The 24,405-nt window shown below is 39.2% G+C and overlaps 1 protein-coding gene across 1 annotated transcript; it reads left to right on the top strand.

Annotated features, from left to right (window-relative positions):
• Positions 1-3,491: 3,491 nt before the first annotated feature.
• Positions 3,492-14,944, top strand: ZSWIM2 (zinc finger SWIM-type containing 2; the record flags this gene model as incomplete). The annotated part of the gene is given in 5 exon segments (XM_034065395.1): positions 3,492-3,532; positions 11,552-11,593; positions 11,895-11,958; positions 14,323-14,876; positions 14,878-14,944. Coding segments are annotated over 5 exon segments (768 nt in total), but the record flags the coding sequence as incomplete, so codon positions are not given.
• Positions 14,945-24,405: the final 9,461 nt, after the last annotated feature.

Here is a 24,405-nt window from a genome sequence, read left to right as displayed (position 1 = left end):
GCTAATAGAGCCAAATTTAGCGCTAATGACCATGGTCCCAGAACACTAGCTATCAGTGCTGAAAATATGAAGCTCACATTAAGCTGTTTTCACATTCCAAAACTACAGAGAAGTGCAAAACCCACATTTAACAACTCTGAGATGTCACGCCTCACAGCATTTTACGATATGAGCTTGCTAATATATTGTACATCATTATAATTTGATATACAACATGCTATATGTTGAGATGAGGGAATCTAGAGAAAATTTAAGGCAACTCACATTCTGTTTGTTAATCGGCAGTGTGAAATTGTATCTGTTCGGATACATATTATGTTCAATCCATTAACACATAATTCCACTGCAGCTTTGCTCTTTGCTGTGTAAGTAATTATTCTTTCAACATTATGCATCCCCACCTCAGGATATGATACCACCTGTAATATATTTTATATGGATACTTGTACGTATACTGTAGTAGTATTAAACCAATTAACCATAGATAACCAGCCTTCCCTGATACTGAAACATACACAGCATACAGAATAGCACTGCTGGGTTATAGTACTATTAGCTATATATTACCTTAGCACAGCATCATCAGCTTTTAACTAATCTGACGCTTTTCCTGTATTTGTACTTTGTTGAACATGAGCAGGCTCACAGCTTCCTGTGTGATGGTGCTAACATATGTCTGACTTTGTTGTTGGAGCTGGAGTGAAGGGGAAGACAATGCCCTCTGACCTGTGAAATGCAGTGTAAAGCTTATCAGATCCTCTCCAGATATCACTGAAGGAAATGGGCTGGAAGAGTTGGCTCCAGATAGGAAATATATATAAAAACCTGTCAGTACTAATGTCTTTGTAATGTCATTAAAAACATACTTTTGTAAATCAGAGTCCCTGCTAGACAATGTCATTTATACATACTGCACTCCAGTAAAAGTAGAGAGGAAGAATTATATACCACACAGTAAACTTAGGTTCATATCACTTGAAGTGACTCAGTAAGTATCAAGATTACTTCACTTTCTGGTGCCAAAATAAATGTTTCTTAGTGATTATTTTTCTGTTCCACTTCTGAAATAGACATTTAAAGGTATCAAACATTATACAAAACTTTTCCCACTAAACAGTTTATCTGGGGGTTTTGTTTACCTGCAAGGCTGTCTAGACAAATGGCAGTGAAGGAAGATCATGGACTGACCCCTCACAAAACCCCCGTACCTCATGAAAAACTTATCTGCAGGTTATGTTAGAATAATATCCTTACTGCCCTCCCAGATATTGTAGACAGCATTAGTATATTAAACTTTTAAGAAGAATCATGCTGGTTTAGATTGGTAAAATTTAAATTTACCTTCACTAGTTACTAGTAGTTACAGAACCAGTTAAACAGTAACAATAAAATTAAATAAATATACATATATTTAAAAAAAAAAGAAAAAAAGGCACTGACTTTTTCATATGATTGTTAGAAAAATAAAACAATGACAACAAACACATAGTTACGAAGACTATGAGCAGAGATTCAGGAAGCCAAATTCTTCTTTTTGATGTGCTCTTTGTGGATATGACAACACCAGTTCAAAAGGTTATTTTTCAGTATCTCCACTGACATAACAGGGAACATTTCCAGTCATTTCAACTGGAGATGGATCCAAAGGAAAAAAAAATCTATCATACTCACATTAGATAGCTGAAAGAAAAAAAAACGTATCTGCAATTGTTGGGTGAGGCATCATTAACTGTAGTGCTTCAAAATCTTTTCACTGAAACAACTGTAATCTGCTGGGGGTTTTGTTACCCCTATATCAGCATTAATACGTGGTAAGAGATAATACAGTTTTGTGTCTCATACTCAGAACCTTAGTCCTCTTAAAAGACAGTATACAATGTTTAAATAATTCAGGAGTCAGAAAACCCCGCTGAAGATCATGTTGATTGTGTCAATATAAGAATATTAGCAAGAATAAATATTATCCCCATGTTATTTTAATATATCCTATTTTCAAGTAACATCCAGACAAGATTATTGACAAGACTGAACACGCAGTGTTCCACTGTAGATCTGCCCCAATTTATAGCTTCTGAAATCATAGCTAGCAGATGTTTGCCAGAAATTGGCACGAGTGTAGCTTTACTCATAAAGAACTATTCAATTCTGGAAGCTCACAGAAGTCAGTGTTACAGAATACCACGTTGGAAAGGACTTCAAGGATCATCTCATCCAAGTTTTGTTCTGTTGAACAAATTCAAATCCCAAACTTAAGAGCATTGCTTAATAATTATTAGTAAAGCAGAAAGCAGGAAGAGCAGGACTTCACTGTGTCAATGCCAATATATACTGAGCCCTGAACTCTCCCTCTTTAACAGGGAGGATCAGTCTAAACAGACAAGGCATGGAAAACAAGAAAGGAAACATTCCTAGCATTGAAAATAACCTTTCTAACCCTGGATTATCTATTCTATCTATCTGTTCTCATCTCTGGACTGATCTGGATCAGGGTTCTACAGCTAGATGAGCTTCCTCATCAACATTTTCCTTCACCATGTGGCATGGCGGGCATCATTTCAACCAGGCATGGTGCCAGGCCCCTAACTCCCACTGCCTTCCCTCACATAACCTCACCTCAGCTCCCCAGCACCGCCGAGAGCTCCTCTGCTGACTCTTCCCGGCTTTCCGGGAGCTCTGCGCCATCTCTGCCGCTCCCTAGCACGGCTTAGCCACCTCTGAAATAAAATGCCACTTCAGAGAAACCCAGCACAAGCCAGAAAGTCTTCCTTATGTCTTAAAAAAAACCATAAATTGCACTTAGACCTCCACTACCACATTATATCAGTTTACACTCCAGTAAAAACTACACAAATAGGTTTTATGTTATGAAAAGATTCGTAACTCAATTCTTTGGAAAACTCATATAAATATTTAACATGAAATGAAGATGATCGGACACGTGCGAGAGTGCAACAGTTCCCCCTACCGCCTGCGACATAGCACAGAAACCCGCCTCAGCTAAATGTCTTCATGACCGCTTTGCTTTACAAAACGCACGTAATAGAGCACGTGGCGTTACGAGGCCAACGCTGGGACACAATGCGGGCAGCGCTCAGGAGCCCACACTGGGCCCGGCGACCGCGGCAGAGTCTGTCTGAGGGAGCGAGGGCATGGGGAGCCCGGCCTGCGGGTCGGCAGGGCCTCTGATAATGGCGGCCGCGCCGTTGCCAGAGGGACCGGCCACTCCCGCGCTGCCCGCAGCCATGCGGCCGGAGGTGAGAGAACCGACCTGAGGTTGTGGCGGCAGGACCGGGAGCTGAGCAGCCCCTGCCGGAGCTGGGTACCCTCTTGCAGCTGGAGGAGAGCTGGGACGGGCCATCGCTGACGGTGCGGGCCGACGTTGCGAGGCAGCTTGGCCAGCGGGGCCTTTCCTCAGCTGGCGGAGCTGGCGCTGACAGGCAGCCCTTATACAGCCTAACAGTGCCGTTTCGCAGTTTCGGTGGCAGGCGCCTATGGGCACCTCTGCGGGCGGCCGCTCTTTCATAACTGCACGGTCCTGCTTTAGTGTGAAGCGCAACCGTGATTTCTGAAAAGGAAAATCGAGGCCGAAGGCTAGGCAACATATACTTACACCAGTTTCTTCTCCATAGCATACTGGAGCTGTTGGCTGGGTATAGTAGCCGGGTGGAAGCAAATATATTTATGTGCTAGAGCAGGTGTGTTTATATCGGAGCAAAGATAAACATGTTGTCAACAACAATCCATTTCAGACTCCAAAACAAACCTGTGCAGCTTCCACAAATGACCGATGCACTGCAAATGAAGTTACAAACTGCTGTTCCAGACATAACATGAAGTCTCATACAGAAGTCTATGAAACAGTTCCCTGCTGCCACAGAAGCTATCCCATTCTCATATCACTGTTACAGTGCTTGTATTACTTCTCTAGAGATGCTGAATCAAACCCCATCAAATTAACAGAAAATTACTAATTTTGCTAGACTAGGGTGTTTTTGGCAGAACAAACCCGAGCATCTTGTACATAGTCAGAACCTACCTTGTATTTTTCTATCTTAACTAGATTTTGGAACTTTTTACTTTACAAAATTTTGTATAGGCAAAATAACTTAAGTAGAAACCACCATCTTAACTCATAACTACTTTCTGGCCATGGAATATAGTGACATGGTATCAGAACTGTACCCAAGCTGAGTTTCAGAGAACAGATTAATTTGCCAAAATTGGCTGTTAGCAGAGGATTTTCTGCCTTCTATTATTTTCTCCTTGTGAAGATACGGAAACCTCAAGGAACACCCTTCAGTGTTTTACTGAAGTGACAACATTTGCTGATGAGATTAGCCTCCTGAACCATGAATGAGAAGCAAAATATATTCTGTGAAAAATTAAAGAATAAGGTATTGTTTATTAAGATATATGTTAGGTATATATATGTTAAGCCCAATATAAAGGTTAGACAACAAAAGATATGAAATTGCTTATGCACACAGTTAACGGACACAGCTTATGCAAGATAAGATAACCGCAATCGCTTACACCAATTAAACCAGAAACCGTTTATGCAAACATAAGATGACCACAAGGTGTTACAGAAACTGGCTTGCAAGATGTTCCAGGAACTGGCAGAAATAAGACAAACCACTCCATATAAGGACATAAATGAAGGGTCAACTATGGAACAAAGGAGGAAGACTTCTTACTTCGGCCTCACCGACCACCGGGAGGCAGAAGTCGACCCCCTAGCAACAACTGAAGCATGCGCAGAGTACCTCAACTACGTCATGAACACGGAAGTAAAAGATGTATAAGGGAGGGCTTTTTGAACTGCTCAGTACGGCAGTAGGCGGAGCGCAGACTCCCCTGCCGTCCAGCGCTGTCTTTGCTCATATTCTACTTGCTATAATTAATAAAATTCTAATTGGATTATGATCCGTTGTGGTCTCAATTTATAACAATTTCTGGTGCCGTGACTCGGATAAGGAACGGTGAGCTTTGGTCCTCCGGGGAGGCGCCCCGCGACATTTCGCGGCCCCGCGACCAACAGCCTACCTCAACCTTACCGACGAACCTAAATTCTAGAATAATGAGCAAAGGAAAAACCGGTAAAAATCCCATAAAAATTCTGTGCACGGGAGTCCGGACGAAGACGCAGGACGCGTAAGTATATTGCGAAGTTGTTCGCAGGTTTGCCGTTCGGGCGGGATTGGGTTTCCTGGAATATAACGAATGAGAGGTTCGATATACTGAACCAAGCGAGTGTGGACCCTTAAGTACTGCGTTTTCCATCTCCCGCGAGGGACTGGGCCAGGAACAAGGGGGAGCGAGTGAGTGTATATTTGTGGATATTCCGGAAGATGGGGGGCGAAGGGCAGCAAGCCTTCGACTCACATGAATACCCCTTAGATAATTGGAGAGATTTCCCTGGAACCCTAGGGAAAGATAAGCAAAAAAAAATGATAGAATATTGTACTAAGATATGGGGAGGGAAGACGGGTCCCAGGCAGAGGTCCCAGTCCCGGGGGCCCAGGCAGAGGTCCCCGGAGTAAGACAATGGGTCAGAGTAAGAGTCGTAATTATAACCCAGGAAAGGATCCAAGGAGAGATCCTAAGAATAAAGCAGGGAGCAGCCCACCGGATGCACCACCGGACGGTCCCCTGGGGTTAATGATAAAGTACTGGGACATTCAGCCGTCCCAGGAAGAAAAAAAAAAAAAAAAAAAACAAGTAAGGAAAAAATGGTCCATTACTGTATGGAAGTATGGACAAAAGAAAAAAATTCGACCCGATATTTGGGTCCGCAAGACACAGTGGGTGTCTTGTAGAACAGGTTTTGAGGATTTCAAAGGTATGTGCTGCATGAAAGTAATCTGACCATTCTGAATCAATCCATGTTAAGCTGGGAAAACTGCAGGAGAATATGCAAAAGCTTAAAATTGTTGGAAGTGGATTGGATAAGGAGTTACTGGATGGTTCAGAGATATACTTAACCAAGGCCTTCTCCAGGTAACATGGATAGGTCTGTCATAAATAATAGAGTAAAAGAATTTCCTCACTTTATAGAAAAAGGGGGAACTTATACACGGGTAACCAATGTACAGGGGGGTAATACAGAGAAATTGTACAAGGGAGTTAAAGGAATTCCTTTGCTTAAACAAAAGTATTGTCTGTCCTAAGTACCTGCCATTGCCATCTTGCCAAGGCATTGATTACTGCTGGAGGGGAAGAAGCAGATGCTAATTCTATTGACAAAAGCAGATGAAAGGTTCTGTTGATAAACCGGGGAGAGGCAGACTGGGCGATCAAGCCTTAAGACCATGACAAAAACACAGGTGTTTGGTCCTATTAATAAGCGGCAGGAGAAGCAGACTGGGCGCCGACTAACCCTAAGTCCATGTCTGGAGATTAAAAGGTGTAAAGTTTAAAAAGAGGGAGACTCATTTACTTCATCCTGAAACCCCTGCCCATGATCAGAAGGGGCACTGCGCAAGTGCAAAGGACCTTCTGGCTCATTATAATACGAAGCGGGGATAGATAATACATATGTATAGACGGATCGGGTGAGCCCAGGTTTTCGCTGTATCCCAAGTTTTGGGAGGCAGGACGGACCTGCTAGGGGGGCAGGTGAAGGGTAAGCGAACCCACCAGGTTTCTGCTGTATCTCAGATTCTGAGAACCGTGAGGAGAGTAAGCAGAACCATAGTGTGAGTGAGGGATCCCATGTGTAACTTTGTGTTTCTGTGTGACTGAGACGTAGCATAGCTACGAAGCGAGTGTGGAGTCCCAATCCGCGGTTCCGTGTCTCCGCGAGGAGAGCGGCCGGAGACGGACGAAGCGTCTATATTTTTTTGCACCTGTGTGTCCTGTCTGTGAGCGGGGGCCTGGCTGCCCCTCCCGCTGTCCTGTCTGTGTAACCCTGTGTGTGTCCTGTCTGTGAGCGGGGGCCTGGCTGCCCCTCCCGCTGTCCTGTCTGTGTAACCCTCTGTGTGTCCTGTCTGTGAGCGGGGGGCCTGGCTGCCCCTCCCGCTGTCCTGTCTGTGTAACCCTCTGTGTCCTGTCTGTGAGCAGCTTAGAAAAGGGCGGAGGGGGAGTGTCCGCCTGCCCCTCTCGCTGCTTTTTTTTTGTCCTGTGCATCTTCTTGTGTGTGTACAGCCATTAAATTATAGATATCCAATCGGTAATTCTCTGAGAACAGAAATAAAATGATTATTTTGTGGAAAAAGCCACAAAAGTTCTGGGAGGTTAAAAAGGAAAACTGGGAAAGGGTTTGTAAAAAAAAAAAAAGTATCAAAGAAAATTTGAAGAGGCATGATTGTAAAGGAAATTTTGCTGTAACCGAAACTATGATCTAACAACAGGGGAGCCGATCTTCAGAACCCAGAGATATTATTGTACTGACCCCCTTAAGAATATCATACAACTTGTGTGTAGGTGCTCTCATTTTCATAAGTGCATTTGCAGAGTACTGGGAAAGAGAAGCTATAGAGATCTGTAAAAGATTGGCTGAAATGGGAGCCGGTCAAGACAAGGAAATTCTGAAGAAAAGCCCATTGGGTTACATTTTGGCACATTAGAAAGAACTGAGAGGGTCTTCTGGGGCCTCTGTAAACAAGAAAACGTTGGTAAAATATTGTAACCAATGCTGACCTTCATACACTTTAGAAGATCAGGAAAAATGACCTAAAATGGAACTTTGAATTATTATACATTGTTATAATTAATGTTGTTTTTGAGGTGATAAGGAAAATGGAATGAAGTAATGTATGCAGATACGACAGAGTGGAAAATTAATATACCTCTTCCTGATCCCTTAATTTTGGATTTGGAAAAGGACAGGAAAAACTAAAAGCTAAAGAGATGTTGTTGAGATTGTGATACTGGGGAAAGATGTTAAGAAGTTAAGATGTTAAAAGGAGGAAGCTCGAGCAGCTCCTGTGTTTGAGCATGGGATGGGTGCCGGGATAGGCAAACAAATGGAAACAGACATGTTGATAGATGGGACTGAAGGGTTGTTGGATAAATGTGGACTGGGAGTAAAGGAGGAAACATGGAAAGTGGATAAAAAGAAAGCGGTTGCTTTAAAACTGGTGGAGAAGGAATGTTGAACAGAGGTGGGGGAGTAGGCTCTTCTGTGGAACCGGATCTGTGTGTGTGCTATGGGGAATCTGGACCCTGGAAGTGAGACTGCCCTGGAGGGGAGTGCCATGGGGCTGCTGCAGTGAATGAATTAGAACTAGAATTACATAAAAGCTGAAAAGAAGAGAGTTTATCCCCTCGTTGGGAGGAACCATTTCTTGTTCTTTTAACTACAGAAACGGCGATAAGAGCTGCTGAAAAAGGTGGACACATGCGTCTCGAGTAAAAGGACCCATAAAGGAATGGAAAGTTGTGACTGAACCCAGAGACGCCAAGCTGACCCTCTAGAGGACTTGGATAAGTAACTGAGAGAATTCATATTGACTCCTGTAAATCTGATATGGGAAATGAAGATATAGTTGAAATTATTTTAAGAAACCATAGGATAAGGGCCAGTATTAGTCCATGTCCTATATGCAAACACTGTAATTTGTATATTAGAGCCAAGTGTCCCAATTGTTTGAAGCATATTATTACTCATAGGAGAGACCATGAACAATTTTTGAGAAATCAATTACAGTTCTTTTTGCATTCAGTGTGAAATTACCACTTCGTTGGAACAGTTGTTGTGGGTCAAATACTACTGCCATAGTAGCCGACGGGGAATATACCTTTAAGAAAGGGCAAGACTGGAGGGAATCGGTGCTGCAGCTGAAAAGGTCTGCCGAGGGCTGCAACCCCTGGGGCTGTGACCGCTGAGCACTATGATCCTGACCGGACCTCTTTTGGTGTCGGTTCTGATAGGAACCATATGGGAAAATGCCGTGGCTTCTAAAATCATACACAACAACTGTAGTGAATGCATTACCACAACTAGACAAGGGAGAGTAACCACTCAAATGCTGATCTACCACACCTTTTATGAATGCAAAGGAACAAAGGCAGTTGCATATACAATCAAACTCAGTGAGAACAAATTCAGAAGGAAGATTAATTGGAATAAGTTATAATGAAGTTATAACCAATTTGAGTACCTCACTGTCAATAATTTTTGATGCATGTGATATTATAGATGATGATTTAGATACTAATAGTGGAAGTTCAGAATGGAGGCAGTACTACAGTAGCCAACCAAAATATATTTGCCCAGGTGGATACCAATGTCATATAAATCCTGATTATGTACCTAATCAAACAGCTAGGTATCAGTCATCACACCTCTGTGGAAGAAAAGGATGGTCTTGTGTATGCTGGGATACTGCAGGCTAGGGATGTGATTATCAATGTAAGACTTTACAAGCTTCAATAGCAAGAATGCAAACAAACAATAACTGTACAACCCGTGCCTGCAATCCAATAAATTTAACTCTCATAGATTTGAAAAAAAATTGGAAACAGAAGCAAGTAACTAAAATTGGACTTAAAATATATGGAACTGGGGAAGACCCAGCTGTGATTATTAGTATTAAGATCAAAAAAACTGGAGTCCAATATGAAATTCTCACAGTTGCTAAAAATCTCCTTGTAAATCTTGCTGAAAATATATCTAAAGCATTGAATGTAACTAACTGCTATGTTTGTAGGGGAACTAACCAGGGAAAGAGATGGGCCTGGGAGGCAATGGAGAGTAATACAAGCGACCCTACAATCTGGAAAAATCGAAAAGGAAACAAAAGGAGACAACAATGGATCTTGCAAACGGATATAATCTGAAAAAGTTGTTGGAAAAATTTAGAAAATGGTGTAAAACCAATAGGAAATTTACTTTGTGAAGGGGGTTATATGTGGAAGAGAGCAAAGAAAGACTGGGGAAGATGGGGAAATCCCATAGAAATAAATCACCAATTCAGTAACTGGATTAATGGAACTAACATACCAAACAGTTGGCCTACTCCAAATGGATATTATTGAATCTGTGGTAAAATAACTTTTGCATTTTTACCCCAAAATTGGACAGGTTCATGTATATTAGGAATGATCAGACCTATTTTCTTCTTATTAAGGAGAAAACAATATAAAAGAGAGTTACAAAATGGAAAGACAATGAGTGGCCACCTGAATGAATAATCTATTATGATTTGGCAACTTGGGCCAAAGATGCATCCTGGGGATACAGAACTCCTATATGGATGTTGAATAGAATTATAAGGTCACAAGCTGTGGTAGAAATAGTAGTAAATAAAACAGAAAATGCATTAGGATTAATTGCAAAGCAAAATACTAAAATGAAAACTGCAATATATCAGAATCGTGTGGTTTTAGATGACCTGTTGGCTCAAGAAGGAGTGGTCTGTGGAAAATTTAATCTTAGTGATTGCTGTTTAGGATTAGATCTATTGTTCTTAAAAGAAGGAGGGTTATGTGTAGCTCTCAATGAAGAATGTTGTTCTTTGGCTGACCATACTGGAGTAGTCCAGGACACCATGTCTGAACTCCGGAAAAGGTTAGATCAACGTAAGAAATATCGTGAGGCGGGCAGGTCATGGTATGAAAACTGGTTTAATGTTTCACCTTGACTAACCACTTTGTTGTCCACTTTAGCAGGACCGCTTATCATGTTGATTTTGGGACTTATATTTGGGCCTTGTATATTATGCTATATTTTACACTTTATTAGGGAACGATTTGACATAGCTAAACTGCTTATTTTAACTACGAGGTCTGGGGCAAATTATAAAAGTGTATCTATTGATGAGGATGAAGATTGTTGTGAATATATTATGCCACGTAGGGGCTACACTGATTGTAATTGTGAGGTATTACCCTGTGAGTGTTCTGATAAATGTTGGGATTGTGGAAAAAGGTTTATTTGCAGTGCTGAGGATGAAAGCAGCATCTAATAAACAATAATAGGATAAAAAGAAAAAGGGGGGATTGTGAAAAACTAAAGAATAAGGTATTGTTTATTAAGATATATGTTAGGTATATATATGTTAAGCCCAATATAAAGGTTAGACAACAGAAGATATGAAATTGCTTATGCACACAGTTAACGGACACAGCTTATGCAAGATAAGATAACTGCAATTGCTTACACCAATTAAACCACAATCGCTTACACCAATTAAACCAGAAACCGTTTATGCAAACATAAGATGACCACAAGGTGTTACAGAAACTGGCTTGCAAGATGTTCCAGGAACTGGCAGAAATAAGACAAACCACTCCATATAAGGACATAAATGAAGGGTCAACTATGGGACAAAGGAGGAAGACTTCTTACTTCGGCCTCACCGACCACCGGGAGGCAGAGGTCGACCCCCTAGCAACAGCCGAAGCATGCGCAGAGTACCTCAACTACGTCATGAACACGGAAGTAAAAGATGTATAAGGGAGGGCTTTTTGAACTGCTCAGCACGGCAGTAGGCGGAGCGCAGACTCCCCTGCCGTCCAGCGCTGTCTTTGCTCATATTCTACTTGCTATAATTAATAAAATTTTAATTGGATTATGATCCGTTGTGGTCTCAATTTATAACACTAGTAATAACTGCAGAGTATTTCCAGTTGTAGGAAGGTGCTTCCAGTATTTTTAAACCAAGATTTTGACAGTGCTATGTCTTTAAGTGTATCTTGCAGCTTGTTGCTTATTTCTCTGCTTTTATTGTAAGCACTTGATTTCACCTGCAGAATAGACACTATGTGCTTTGTAAACAAATAAACATCCATGGTTAATAAGCAAAGGCTTTTATTTTTAAACTTGGCTTTTAGTGCAGTACATCTACAAACAATTTTGTAGTATCTATTTGGGACAATTTACCTACTTCTTTATGATAGTGTTAACTGCTTGTTAACCTACCCTGTTACGGTTCTGTTTTTCCTTTTAGGTGCACTGAGCATGTTGACTATCACTCATGTCATGGATGCTTCACTGCTGTTGCCATTCACTACGTTTTTATTTTTAGACAGATACTAAACAGGATTTCTTCTTTGCATCCCACCCTGACCTATATAATATTAATTGATCTCAATACTCCTTATACAAATCATGCAGACCTTGCACTGAATTAGACTTGCTTAGCTGTAAATAACTACAAAAAGATACTGAAATAAGCAAAAAATAACACCATAAATTAAGAAAGCTTGATCATACTCTGCCTGTATATGTTGCACTGTGGCACACTTATAGGGGTAGCAGGTGCAAATACATTGGGGCTTACTTAACCTACTTTTATTATTTCTTTGTGTAGATATGTCCTTGCAGCTAACGGTGTGATGCAAAAAGATGGACCTAGTAACCAACATAAAATGATTTGGGAGATTCTTTGAATTCTGCTAGTTCACAGCATATGCATAATGCATGAGTAGTACCAAAATCTTCCCCAGTTAAATCTAACTGTACCTTATTAATTGCTCAGTTGTATTATCCAGGACAATCACCATCTGTAAGATGTGTATCCTAATTATCACAGCCTGGGGGAAGTTTTGTCATCATGTTTTTTTCTAAATTAGCACCACATTAAATTTGCTAAGAGTCAGGCCTAGACCTAGAGCACAGAAACCATGAAACAAAGGAACTGAAAAATAAGTATGTGTAGTTGTCCATGTAGCTGTAGCAGTATACTTTTCTTTTTACTATTAATTTACTATGTTGAATCAAACCAGAAGAAAAAAAAAGTGAATTCAGATTACTATAGTAACTATATATTGTGGTTTAAGCCCAGCCATAAATCAGAACCATGCAGTCTGTCTCACTCTCCCCCTTCCTGCACACCCCCCCCCACACCCCCCCCACAAAGGGATGGGGAGGAGAATCAAAAGAACATAACTCCTACGGGCTGAAATAGGAACAGTCCAGTAACTAAGGTATAACACAAATCACTACTGCTACCACCAGCAATAATAATGATAAGAGAAATAACAAGGGAATACAACTACTCACCATCCGCTGACCAATACCCCACCTGACCGAGCAATGATCTAGCCCTTCCAGGTAAATGCCCCCAGTTTTGCATCCTGGGCATGACATGCTGTGATATGGAATACCACTTTGGTCAGTTTGGGTCAGATGTCCTGTCTCTGCTTCCTCCCGGCTTCCCCTCCTCCCTGACAGAGCATGAGACTCAGAAAGTCCTTGGTCAGAGTAAACATTACTTAGCAACAACTAAAAACATCAGTGTTATCAGCGCTGTTCCCAGTCTGAAAGTCAAAACCACAGCACTGCACCAGCTACTAAGGAGAAAAATGACTGCTACTGATGAACCCAGGACACTATAAATGGGTATACTCATGTCTTGGAAGTTAATTTTGCTGCCACACTAGATTTCTAGAAGTTTTAGAGTGTGGTCTTACAAACAATGAGAATGTTCCCAAGTTCTAGTTGAAGACTTCAAGTAGACACAGTCTTTGGTCCAGGCTTTGTGAAAGTGTATTTAAGAGATTTCACTTAAGATGGTTAATTGTATTTGCCTTCTGTGCTTCTTTATCTATATCAGTTAGCACCTTCCCAGTATGAGGCACATTTACATCCTCCAAGCAGTTTATAATTTCAGGCACTTAGCAGTGAAGCCTTGATCTGTCTCAGCATACTTTTTTTTTTGCAAAAAAGAGACCAGTTTGCCTGAAAGTTGGGGAGCTTTTGCAAGCCTGCAGCAAGTTTCATCATTTAGAAATACATATTACTCACCCAACCTGTGATGTTCATCTTTGCTAGTTTTTACCAGCACCCTGAATCATCTTCACAGAAGACAGCCCTTTTCGGCTTTATTTAACTCTAGCTTGAGTTAATTCTGCTTACGTGACGAGCAGTATTTCTTCACCAATGACATGACAGTAGTAACATAAATTCAAACTCTTTGGTCACTTGCAGGATCCTGATTACAATCTTGGTAGTACTCCTCTTATAAGTCCAGAATTAACACAAAACAGAATCAAAAGAGGAACTAAGCTGAAAGGCTGGGTCACCACTCATTCCTTGGAGCAGCAAATACATGTGTACTTTTATCATCTGTTACATAAGTAACTTGGTATTTCCAGCACCTTTAAAAATGGGACTTAAATAACCAGTTTACAGCAGCTGGTAAAAATTTAACTAACTTTCTTTAGCTTGCCAGTGCCTAAAACTTAAAATCTATTCATTCTATACATAAGCAGCATAGCCCCTTAGCAATCAGTGATGCTCCTCTGGGTTTGCACTTGTAACATCAGAGGTGTCTTTGAATTTCAGACTGTTACAAGCAAGAATAATTGATTAGTCTGTATTTAGCTAAGAAATATAATGCAACGGCTCACCTTCCTATCCTTTAAGTTTCATAGGGAATGCATTTAGTTGGCTACTGCAACAATTTTGAATGTGTTGTATGTAATCCTCTGACTCAGAAGGATACACCAGCTAAACATGAAAACTACCCACCAGGTTCTCATGTGAATCTTAGCAAATCTGCAAAGGAAGTGGAACCAGAAATTTGGGTATCTGGAAACTGATTATTTCTCAAGTAAATATCATCTGAACATGCATAAAAAAAGTTTCAAAGTAGCCTCAGAAAACTTTCTAACAAAGATGGGCCAAAGTCCAAAATGGATTTAAGATCTTTTAGCAAGCTCCATTTAGGAGAATCTGATCAGAACAGCAGTAGAAAGCTAGTGATTTTCCCCAAGCACAGCAAGGATTACTTTCTAAGCTCTTTTGAAAACAACAGTTCGTGGGAAGTCCAGTACTTTTTTCAAAATTATGTTCATAATGCTTTGAGAAGCCAGCATCAATTTGAAAAAAAAGCAAGTGGCTGTAATAGTAATTCTAAGATATCTGAGGGAGCTGAATTTGAGATTGATTTGTGCACAGCAAGCCATTCCTCAACAAAGAAAATAAAGATGTGGAAATGCCAGCCATCAACAGAGGTTCTTAACAAGACCACCACCTAAATGTAATTATCTAAACTTTAAACCAAGAAAAATAGATTTATTTTAAAACAAGAAAACCAGAAAGGAATTACAAACAATTCATTATTGTCGCGATTTAGATAATGCAGCTATATTCTTACTTTCATACGCCACAGAGGACTTATTAGACACCAAGAAACAAATCAGAAGTGAAGAGAAATGCAATTTCTATAAAAATTACCTCAATGCTGCTCAATGCTGTGAGAAATGTTCATATTAAATCTTCTCAGATGATCAGAGGAACTGATTTTGCTAGTATATATGTACTTCAGAAAATAGACATGTACTTGTAAGATTGTCATTCTTATTTGCAAGTTTTTAATCTTCAATCAAAAAAATTACTCAAATATAAAATGCCAAAAGCTTTTATCTTCTTGGAAGACCAGTTCTTATTCAGAGGCATAATAAATTAAGCCAGATTAATTTTAACATTATTGCTGAATGCAATGATATCAAATGTGATATTTTCATAGAATCATAGAAAGGTTAGGGTTGGAAACGGCCTTAAGATCATCTAGTTCCAGGGACACCTCACACTAGATTCATGTTGCCCAAGGTTCTGTGCAACCTGTCCTTGAACACTGCCAGGGATGGAGCATTTACCACTTCTTTGGGCAACCCATTTGAGTGCCCCACCACCCTCACAGTAAAGAGCTTTCTCCTCATATCTAACCTGAACTTCCCCTATTTAAGTTTGAACCCATTACCCCTTGTCATATTGCTACAGTCCCTGAAGAAGAGTCCCTCCCCAGCATCTTCACAGGCCCCCTTCAGATACTGGAAGGCTGTTAGGAGGTCTCTACGCAGTTTCTGTTCTCCAGAATGAACAGTCCCAACTTTCTCAACCTGTCTTCATATGGGAGGTGCTCCAGTCCCTTTACCATCCTTGTGGACCTCTGGACTTTCAAACATGCAATAGGAAAAGCAAGATGAAGAAAAACCTTTTTTTCTAGTATCAGGTACATTCTTAAGAGCTGCTACAATTTTCTGACAGCTAATGCTCAGAAGAGGAGCTAAGCCTCCAAACAGTACACAGGAAACACCCACCTAACCCATTTTCAATCATGTGCAGATGGCCAAGCCAAGGAACTCCCAAGTCTAATAATTATTTCCTAAATGGCAATATAGTAAATAAAACTCAACAGTTTCAAGTTCTAGATTCTCAATAAGTGTAATGAAGAGTTAAACCTCCATACCTGCAATAAATGTAAATGTAAAGCCCTGCTGAATGAGAAACACTTTATTTCAACCCAGTTGCCAGCTGCTGATTAACCAGAACAGAGATGTGCAGTAAGAACCTACCATTTTTTGAAGTTTTATTCTGATAATCTTAAGAAAAATAGGAACATTTTGCTGAAGCTTAGCCAGATTTTTTACTTTTTCCAATTATCTGCCCTTATATTTTAATAGAAAGCAAAATGTGATAGCATGTCTTAAAAACTTACAGCAAACAAAACTGTATAATCTACTGACACACTTTAATTCTTACTTGAGTAATCTGTCTTTTGGATTTTGTGTTTTCTGTGATGACATATAACAAGCTGAACTTCAGTCAGTTTTGACATATTTGTATTTACAGACATTTAATTATGTACAGACATTTGTATTTACAGATATTTAATTTTTACATGGAAGTGAAACATGACAGAAAATACCATTCTCTTCCATTGCACTGGAAATAAAATTCCTGAGATTTATTTAACTTTTTATAAAGTTCACTCCATCTATTTTAAAATAGCTAATGGATTTGAAATTGTTAAAAAAAAAGTTTATTTATCAGGCAGGCTGAAAATTTAAAAGTTATTCTGTGAAAGTAGGAAGAGAACCAGTAGTTTAGTAGCAGAATGCAGCTTCTCAGAGCATTGAAACAGTGATTATCCAACACATGCAGGTGCAATGTAGAAAGACCTTTGCAATGTGCTTGCCTACAGTCTTGCAGGGTTCCTAAACTATAGTGAAAATACTGAAATGTGGCTTTTGTGAAGCTTAGAAAGGCTTGAGAAATACTAGTGTTAGGTACAGTTAAGAATAGGATGTTACACTCTGAAGCTTAGCATAAGTTGTTCTGTATCACAGCATTATGTTGTTCTTCTACATGGATTTAAGTACTTTGAGCTTATTCACAGCTGGAATTGATGCCTCTATCTTAAGCACTGTGCAGACATACAAAAATATTTTGTTTGTTCTTAGAGCCACAGAAAGTCTCCAAATGGGAGAATGGAGAAAAGAGAGATTAGACATAGGAACAAAATATAATAAAATATTCTTCTCTGGGTACCCCTTTTGAATTGCAACAAAATCAGTTTACACAAGGCATAATCTTAGATGCACTAACCAAGAAACAGGAATCAGATTTAATTTGTATATAGAAGTCTTTCTTCAGTAGATCTGGAACAGAAACTGTGACTGAATTAGTATTGGTAAACTTAAGAATAACAACATTCTTTTGTCATTGGAATGATGGTGATGACACAAATACACATTTTTAGTAATATTTAGAAAAGAAGTGTTAGGTGAGAGAGGATATTCCTAAACAACACATGACTCCAGAGATATTCAAATAAAAGATAAAGCACTGATAACTTTTTAACACTTTTATTATATTGCATAAGCTATAATGTTTTACAAATCTTAGTTACATTTTCAGCAAGACACTGATACTATAGTAAATACAGAGATGACACCTCTAACAAAATATAAAAAGGTAGAAATGCTTAAAACCAGGATGCTAAATATGAAGAATGTTTTGCAGCAATATCCTTATCAGAGTGGTTTTAAAAATGACTGCCAAGGTAACAAAGTGTTTGTTATATATAGTTTGAATATAAGGCTCCAACGTGCAAAGTGGTGAGCACAGTCAGTGCCATCACTTCACCCACCATTCAGCATCTCAGAGGTAAGTTGTAAGGAGCACTAAAAGGTACAAAATAAGATGTAAAAGATGTAGCATGGACTGAAGTTCAACAAGTGCTTCAAAGGAACTGAATCAGTTAACTGAGGAATAAAGTAGCAGTACATTTTGGGGAGGGGGAACATAGAAACGTTCAGTATATCTTGAACCAACCAAATACACACACACAAAAAAAAAAATCACAGTTTTCAAGCTAACAGTGCCAATAGTAAAAATAGTAGCAGAGTTTTCCCTTGCTGGTCCGAAGAAATAAATCTGAAGTCTTTTTTCCTAATCAGAACACCCTGAACACTGCTTTTAAAAGAAAAGGGGGCTCAGATTAAAGTAATTTAAAGCAGCTTTCATATAAGTTCTTTAACATGTAGCTGTCTACTGTTAGAAGTGTGGCAGAGATTAGTACAAACTACTATAAAATTGCTCGTTTTTAATGCTGTAGGCATAGTACTATGTTTTGCATAATTCCACTGAATTAAAAACAGTATAAATTGTTATATAAACAATGAAGGTTAGTCTCCAAACTGAGATAAAAATTCGTTCTAGAAAATAAGTATGAGTACCTATCTCCATCCACTTTCTGCTTCTAATGGCAGTGAAGGTTAGCAGCTGAAAGAAAATATTTTTTTTTCATTACAATAGTTTTTATATATAAACATATATTCATTTTTGAAGTTAAAATTCTGGTCACCTTCATATCTGTAAATCCAGTGACTTCAAGATGCTTACTCCTGACTTATGAAGTTGAATCAGATCCCATATATCATTTTTTAAGAGATACTACTGTTGAGATTGCTAAAGATACAACTTTTAAAAATTTCTTTTCAAACATAAAATACAAAAAACCCCAGGGTTTACAACAATTACCATCTTCATCAACATGCAGGAGTCAGTATTCCAGCATAAGTGCTAGATCTGCGTTTTAAATTATTATGAAAGCTACATAATTGTAAGTATGAACTGAGGTGAGGTGCTTTTGGCTAACAGAAAGAAAACCTGTAATGTGCTTTTCAGATCCTCAGGTGTCCCATGATAAGTCTCATGAAAGAGAAAGGCACTCCAGCAGGCTAATTTGTATTCAGACTTTCCTAATATGCAGTGCTAGACAATGAATGCAGTGCACTGCCTTTTAATTTACAGAGTGTTAGATCAGTAATATTCTTAACCCGTTTCACTTTTTAGCTAACAATAAAAGTTTAGACTGGTGCCCATTCATGTCATCCTCTTTGATACAGATTATTTCATAAAAAACAAGGCAGACAACTAGACATTCCTACATCCTGGATTATTTTCTGTGTATCATCTCTAGCTCTACACTAGTAAATTATGTCCCTAATCATTGAATCAGCTTTGCTTTCAGGTTTGTAAGTAACAGAATTCTTTTCTGACAGTACTATAAAGATTTTTCCTTTAAAAGGAATTTTAAAGTGAATTCCTCCCTCCCCCCCACCCCCCCCATGATTTCTATAATATGTGGCATTTGGTAACAATCTGAAAATTACTGTTGATTAGCTTATTCTAGTAACATACCCAAATTTATGTGCATACAGCTGCATACTCTTTAGCCTTATCACTTCCCTTAGTTTATGTTACATCAAAGTACTGACCTAAGCAAAGACCTGGAACTGGTATACCCATCTGCAAGAAGAATCTCAACATCATGAATTGTAACTATGGCAGGGAAACTCTTCTGAAGTTTAACTACCTTTCACCCTAAACATATTTGGTCTTGAGTGATCTGTATCTATCTAATACCTTTCACTTAATATTGTATGTACACATATGTGAACTTTTTGCAAAAGCTGACAGCTCAGTAAGCGTCTTGTGAAGAACTGAGACATACTTCTTACAAATATTTGTATTCTGCAAAAAGAATCAATTTCACTGAAGCACAAATACAGATCAGTTTCAAAGCAAGATCCAAAAACTATCTCCTTTCCCATTTTCTCTACTCACTCCCCTCTCCTTAGAAGGGGCTTACTTAAAAGTGCTTATTTTCATTTCTCATTTTCAAGGTAATCAACCTCCAGATTCAAAGAAGTCAAAACCTGTGAATGCTTCCCTTGCCTTGCCAAGCTCAGTGTGCCACAAACCCTCACTACCTTTTGTATAGGCCTGATTTTCACACTAGCATTTTAGCACTCTCTTGGTGCTGCAATACTGAGCCAACAGGGAAAAAAATACTGAAAATTCCTGTAAATTCATATGTTGAAATAACACGTAAGAAAGAAAACCTTTAAATTGACCACAAAGACAGATTTCATTGTAACATTTTGTCGTTTCCACATATGGCACACACCAGGTACTGCTACCTCGGGAATTAAAATTTTTAGAACTCGATGTAGATCATTAAAAATAGTTTGACTGCAAACAAATTCTAGTCACTGACAGATTTCCAGTGCATAAATTCCAGCGTAAAGCTGGAATATGACAATTGATAATCTGTAAATACTGCATATAAATAAATTCCACTGATTTTATAGTTACAGAGAGTTTTTCAAATCCAAGATTTAATGCTCATGATAGGATCAAGGAAGAATTTCCTGTCATTGTGTGCTTAGGGGCATCAGCTGTTTTCATGTAGCATACAACTGCAGGAATGCTTTCTCTCTATAGAATAGCTTTCTCATATTCTGACACACAAAGCAAGTAAATGTATGCATCTTTTAATATCAAACTCTAGAAAATCCTTTTCAAGTGTAACCAGCAACATAAAGACATTATGTGTTAAATGCTAGCAAGTTACACACAGAAAAGATGGCATATGGGTTCTAATCTACAAAGCAAGCTGGCATGGATAGAAGCAACAGCCAAACACACATATATTGTAAGACAATTAAATCTGATCAGAGGCATCAAGAGCAACAAGAAAAGCTTCTGTAGGTACACTGGTGATAAAAGGAAGGGAAAATTTCCTCTCTGGAAGGATATGGGATACCTGGCTACCTGGCACATGAAGAAAGCTGAAGTACGCAGTGACTTTCCTGTTCAGGTGTTCACCGTCAGGTGCTTCAGCCACACTGCCCAAGTCACCGAAGGCAAATGCAAGAACTGGGAAATGAAGAACCACCTCTGTAGGAGAAGATCAGATTCAAGATCATCTAAGAAACCTAAAGGTGCAAGGGACCTGATGAGATACATCTGCAGTTCCTGAAGGAACTGGTGGATGTAGTTGCCGAGCCATTATCTATCATATCTGAGAAGTTGTGGCAGTCTGGTGAACTTCCCACTAACTGTAAAGGGGAAACATAACCCCCATTTTTTAAAAGAGAAAAAAGGAAAACCCAGGGAACAGTCTCACCTCAGTGCACAGCACAATTACGGAGCAAATCCTTCTGGAAGCTATACTAAGGCACATGGAAAATAAGGAGGTAACTGGTGAGAGCCAACATGGTTTCAGTTATGACAAATCATGCCTGACAAATTTGGTGGTCTTCTACAATAGGGTGGCAACACTGGTGGATAAGGGAAGAGCCACTGACATCATATACCTAGACTTGTGCAAGGCATCTGACATTGTCCCACATGACATCCTTGTCTCCAAACTGGAGAGGCATGGATTTAACAGGTGGACCACTTGGTGGGTAAGGAATCGGTTGGATAGTTGCACTCGAAAAGTTGCGGTTAACGGCTCAGTGTCCAAGTGGAGATCAGTGACAAGGGTTTTCCTCAGGAGTCAGTACTGGGACCAGTGCTGTTCAACATCTTTGTCAGCAACATGGACAGTGGGATCAAGCACACCTCCAGCAAGTCTGCTGATGACACCAAGCTGTGTGGAGCGGTTGACACTTCTTGAAAGGTCTGCTCCATTTTGACTTGCTTTGTTCGCTAAAAGCTGAAATGCCTCACTGATGCACAGCCTTTAAAGGGGCCATTTTACACTGCCATAGGTGGAGAGTAAAACAACTGTGACTAATCCAGATAGCCAAAAGCTCCTTTAGAATGATGGCATAGAGCTAAACTCACTTTGCACTAAATCAGAGCAGAAAAGAATCTGGACTACATCTGTACATCTTTTGGCACCATTACTCTGAAGGTTTCAAGTTATAACTGGTATTTTCAACATTTCTAATGCTTTTTCTTTGGTGACCAGATGCCTACTATTATGCAGAACAAGAACACTGCAGTGCAAAACTTCCTTCCCTTGAACTCGAATAATGCCATGTGCAGTAATCTGTATTTTTTAATCATACAAGTAAGTTTGAAAAATTACGTGGTTTTGGCATATACACTGAAAAAATGCATTGAAAGAAATCTGCAATATATTTAAGTTACTGCAGGTGAACATTTCAAATAGAGACATATCAAGTTAACAATAACATCTCAAAACCATTACTTAGTCAAGGATTTTCTGTTATGTTCAACAGAATATCTAATTCTTTCTTGTTGAAAAGGGAGCCATCTGAACTGATGGAACTCTTAAGAGCAGGGAAATATTAAGTCTCAAAAAATCAAAGCAGCTTTCAGAAGAAACGTGCCTCTACAGAAAATATATACATTGATTCCTGCTAAAGCAAAGGATTAAAGTATTTGGGGCTAGAGAGTTATTCATGCACCAAATCCAGTGGAACAGCATATAGAAAAAAAAAGTACAGTGAAAATATATTTGGTATAGGAATAATTAATCAGTTACCTAAAAAAAGTCCCAAAGGCATGCTAGTACAAGCCATCTTCACCTCTGAAACAGATAAATTGTGTAATTAAAGCTGATTCTTTTGGCCAATTTAATCATGGACTTACTTGCACACCTACCTCAAATTTATTGTACACTTTCATACTTGTGAACTCAACAGAACATCATATTTTGTTTGTGAAGCAACTGCACAACGTAAGTTGGACTGACGTATTGCTAGTACCATTCTGGTTACCTCAAATGCGCTTTTACAACAGGACCAGACAACTGACAATTCCAACATAATAGACATATTTCACAGTAATGTTTCCTGAGTAAATATTCCCAGAAGCCCAGCTGCATAGGGTATTTCCCAAACTCTTAAGAGTACTATAGGGCAGACAACCAAGTGCACCTCACGCCACAATTCACATACAGGCATTATATATTTGGGTCTTCGGACAGAACCTTAACCAAGCTCTAAGGGAAATATTTATAAAGCTTTTTTTAGGATGACTTATAATCAAATTGCCAAAGCCAAAATGCTGGAACTTATTTTATCAGGGAAACAGCTTCAAAGCCACTGAAAGTCATTCTATATACTGTATGAAGCACATTAAAGAATGCATGTATTTTTCTGTTAGCCAAAGTTGAAGCAATCATTGACAAAATGAATACTAAAAATAAAGAATATTCTGATGGCCTTTTCCTTCCTCTATACATATCTTAATTACATTTCATGCATTCATGACTTTTGGTAAATTTAACTCTGAGTCATAAGTAGTATTTATATTGCACCAAATTTTGCAATCTGCTGTCTCATGCTCATAAACCCCACCACAACTTTTAAAGCTTGTTTAACCCCTCTGCAATGCACGACTTAGACAAAAGCAGTTCAGGCTGGCAAAATATAGGTACATAAACCTTTGATGATCTTCCATTTTTTAAAAAACATTAAGAAGAACAACAATGCCAAATTTTCCTGCTAAAGAAACCCACCTCAAAGGCATGATTTGTCTAAAACTGCATTACCTTTTCATTATGGGACAAACTCTGACTTACAAATATTCAGGGATTAAAGACTTATGTCCTGGAGCACAAATGGCCCAACAGCATACAGAAGAAATTTTAACTGACAACAAAGCCAAAACAAGACACTGGGATAAACAGTAGCAGCAGCTTCAAATGCTGCCAAAACCAGTCCCTTTTCTGCTGGATGTGGATGCTTCAAAGCAGATGTAAACAAAGTAAATTAAAACAGAGCAGGTGGGCAACATCTCAAAACACCACGGACCATGAACTGCAGTGGCCACAGAACTTGTACACTTCCATGTTCTGCCACTACTATATGGAATGGAAACCTTTTGCATAAGGATGGGCACACAGGGAGGGCAGGAATGCCACGGAGCTCCACTGATAAATCCAGCAGAGCTCATCTGCTGGTGTCCTGGGACTAACTGATGAAACATTTTACATCATACAAAGAAGTAGTAACAGATCCCTAGAAAAGTTCACATATAAAATACTTTACAGAGATGGTTACATTGATTAGGAACAAGGCTGAGGAACTGCTTTAACTAGTCTAACAGTGCATTAATAACAATTATGAAAAAATTAAAACATGTGCCTACATTTCTCACTGTGCACTTCCAAACGTGCATCCAAGAATGACAGGCTGATTAAAATGTGGGCTTTCCCCTGTACTGACAGCAAAATTAGGAACTGGGAAAACTTAATGGTAGTATTTCCCTGTTTTCAATTCACATTGAATATCAACTGCCCAGTTGAAGTTTAATAACTCAATCTGTATATTAAAAAAAAAAGTATCTTTTCTTGATACCAGATAACAGCATTTCCCTTGTAAACAGTAACAATGCAGAAATACAGAAGCAGCCAAGAGGTCAATACCAGCAGGGAGAGCAACAACACAAAGCACACTGTT

The sequence above is a fragment of the Melopsittacus undulatus genome, chromosome 8 (assembly GCF_012275295.1).
Source record: "Melopsittacus undulatus isolate bMelUnd1 chromosome 8, bMelUnd1.mat.Z, whole genome shotgun sequence".
Classification (NCBI taxonomy): domain Eukaryota; kingdom Metazoa; phylum Chordata; class Aves; order Psittaciformes; family Psittaculidae; genus Melopsittacus; species Melopsittacus undulatus.
The sequence above is the reverse complement of the archived record's forward strand: the minus strand, read 5'-3'. Positions and strand labels throughout refer to the sequence as shown.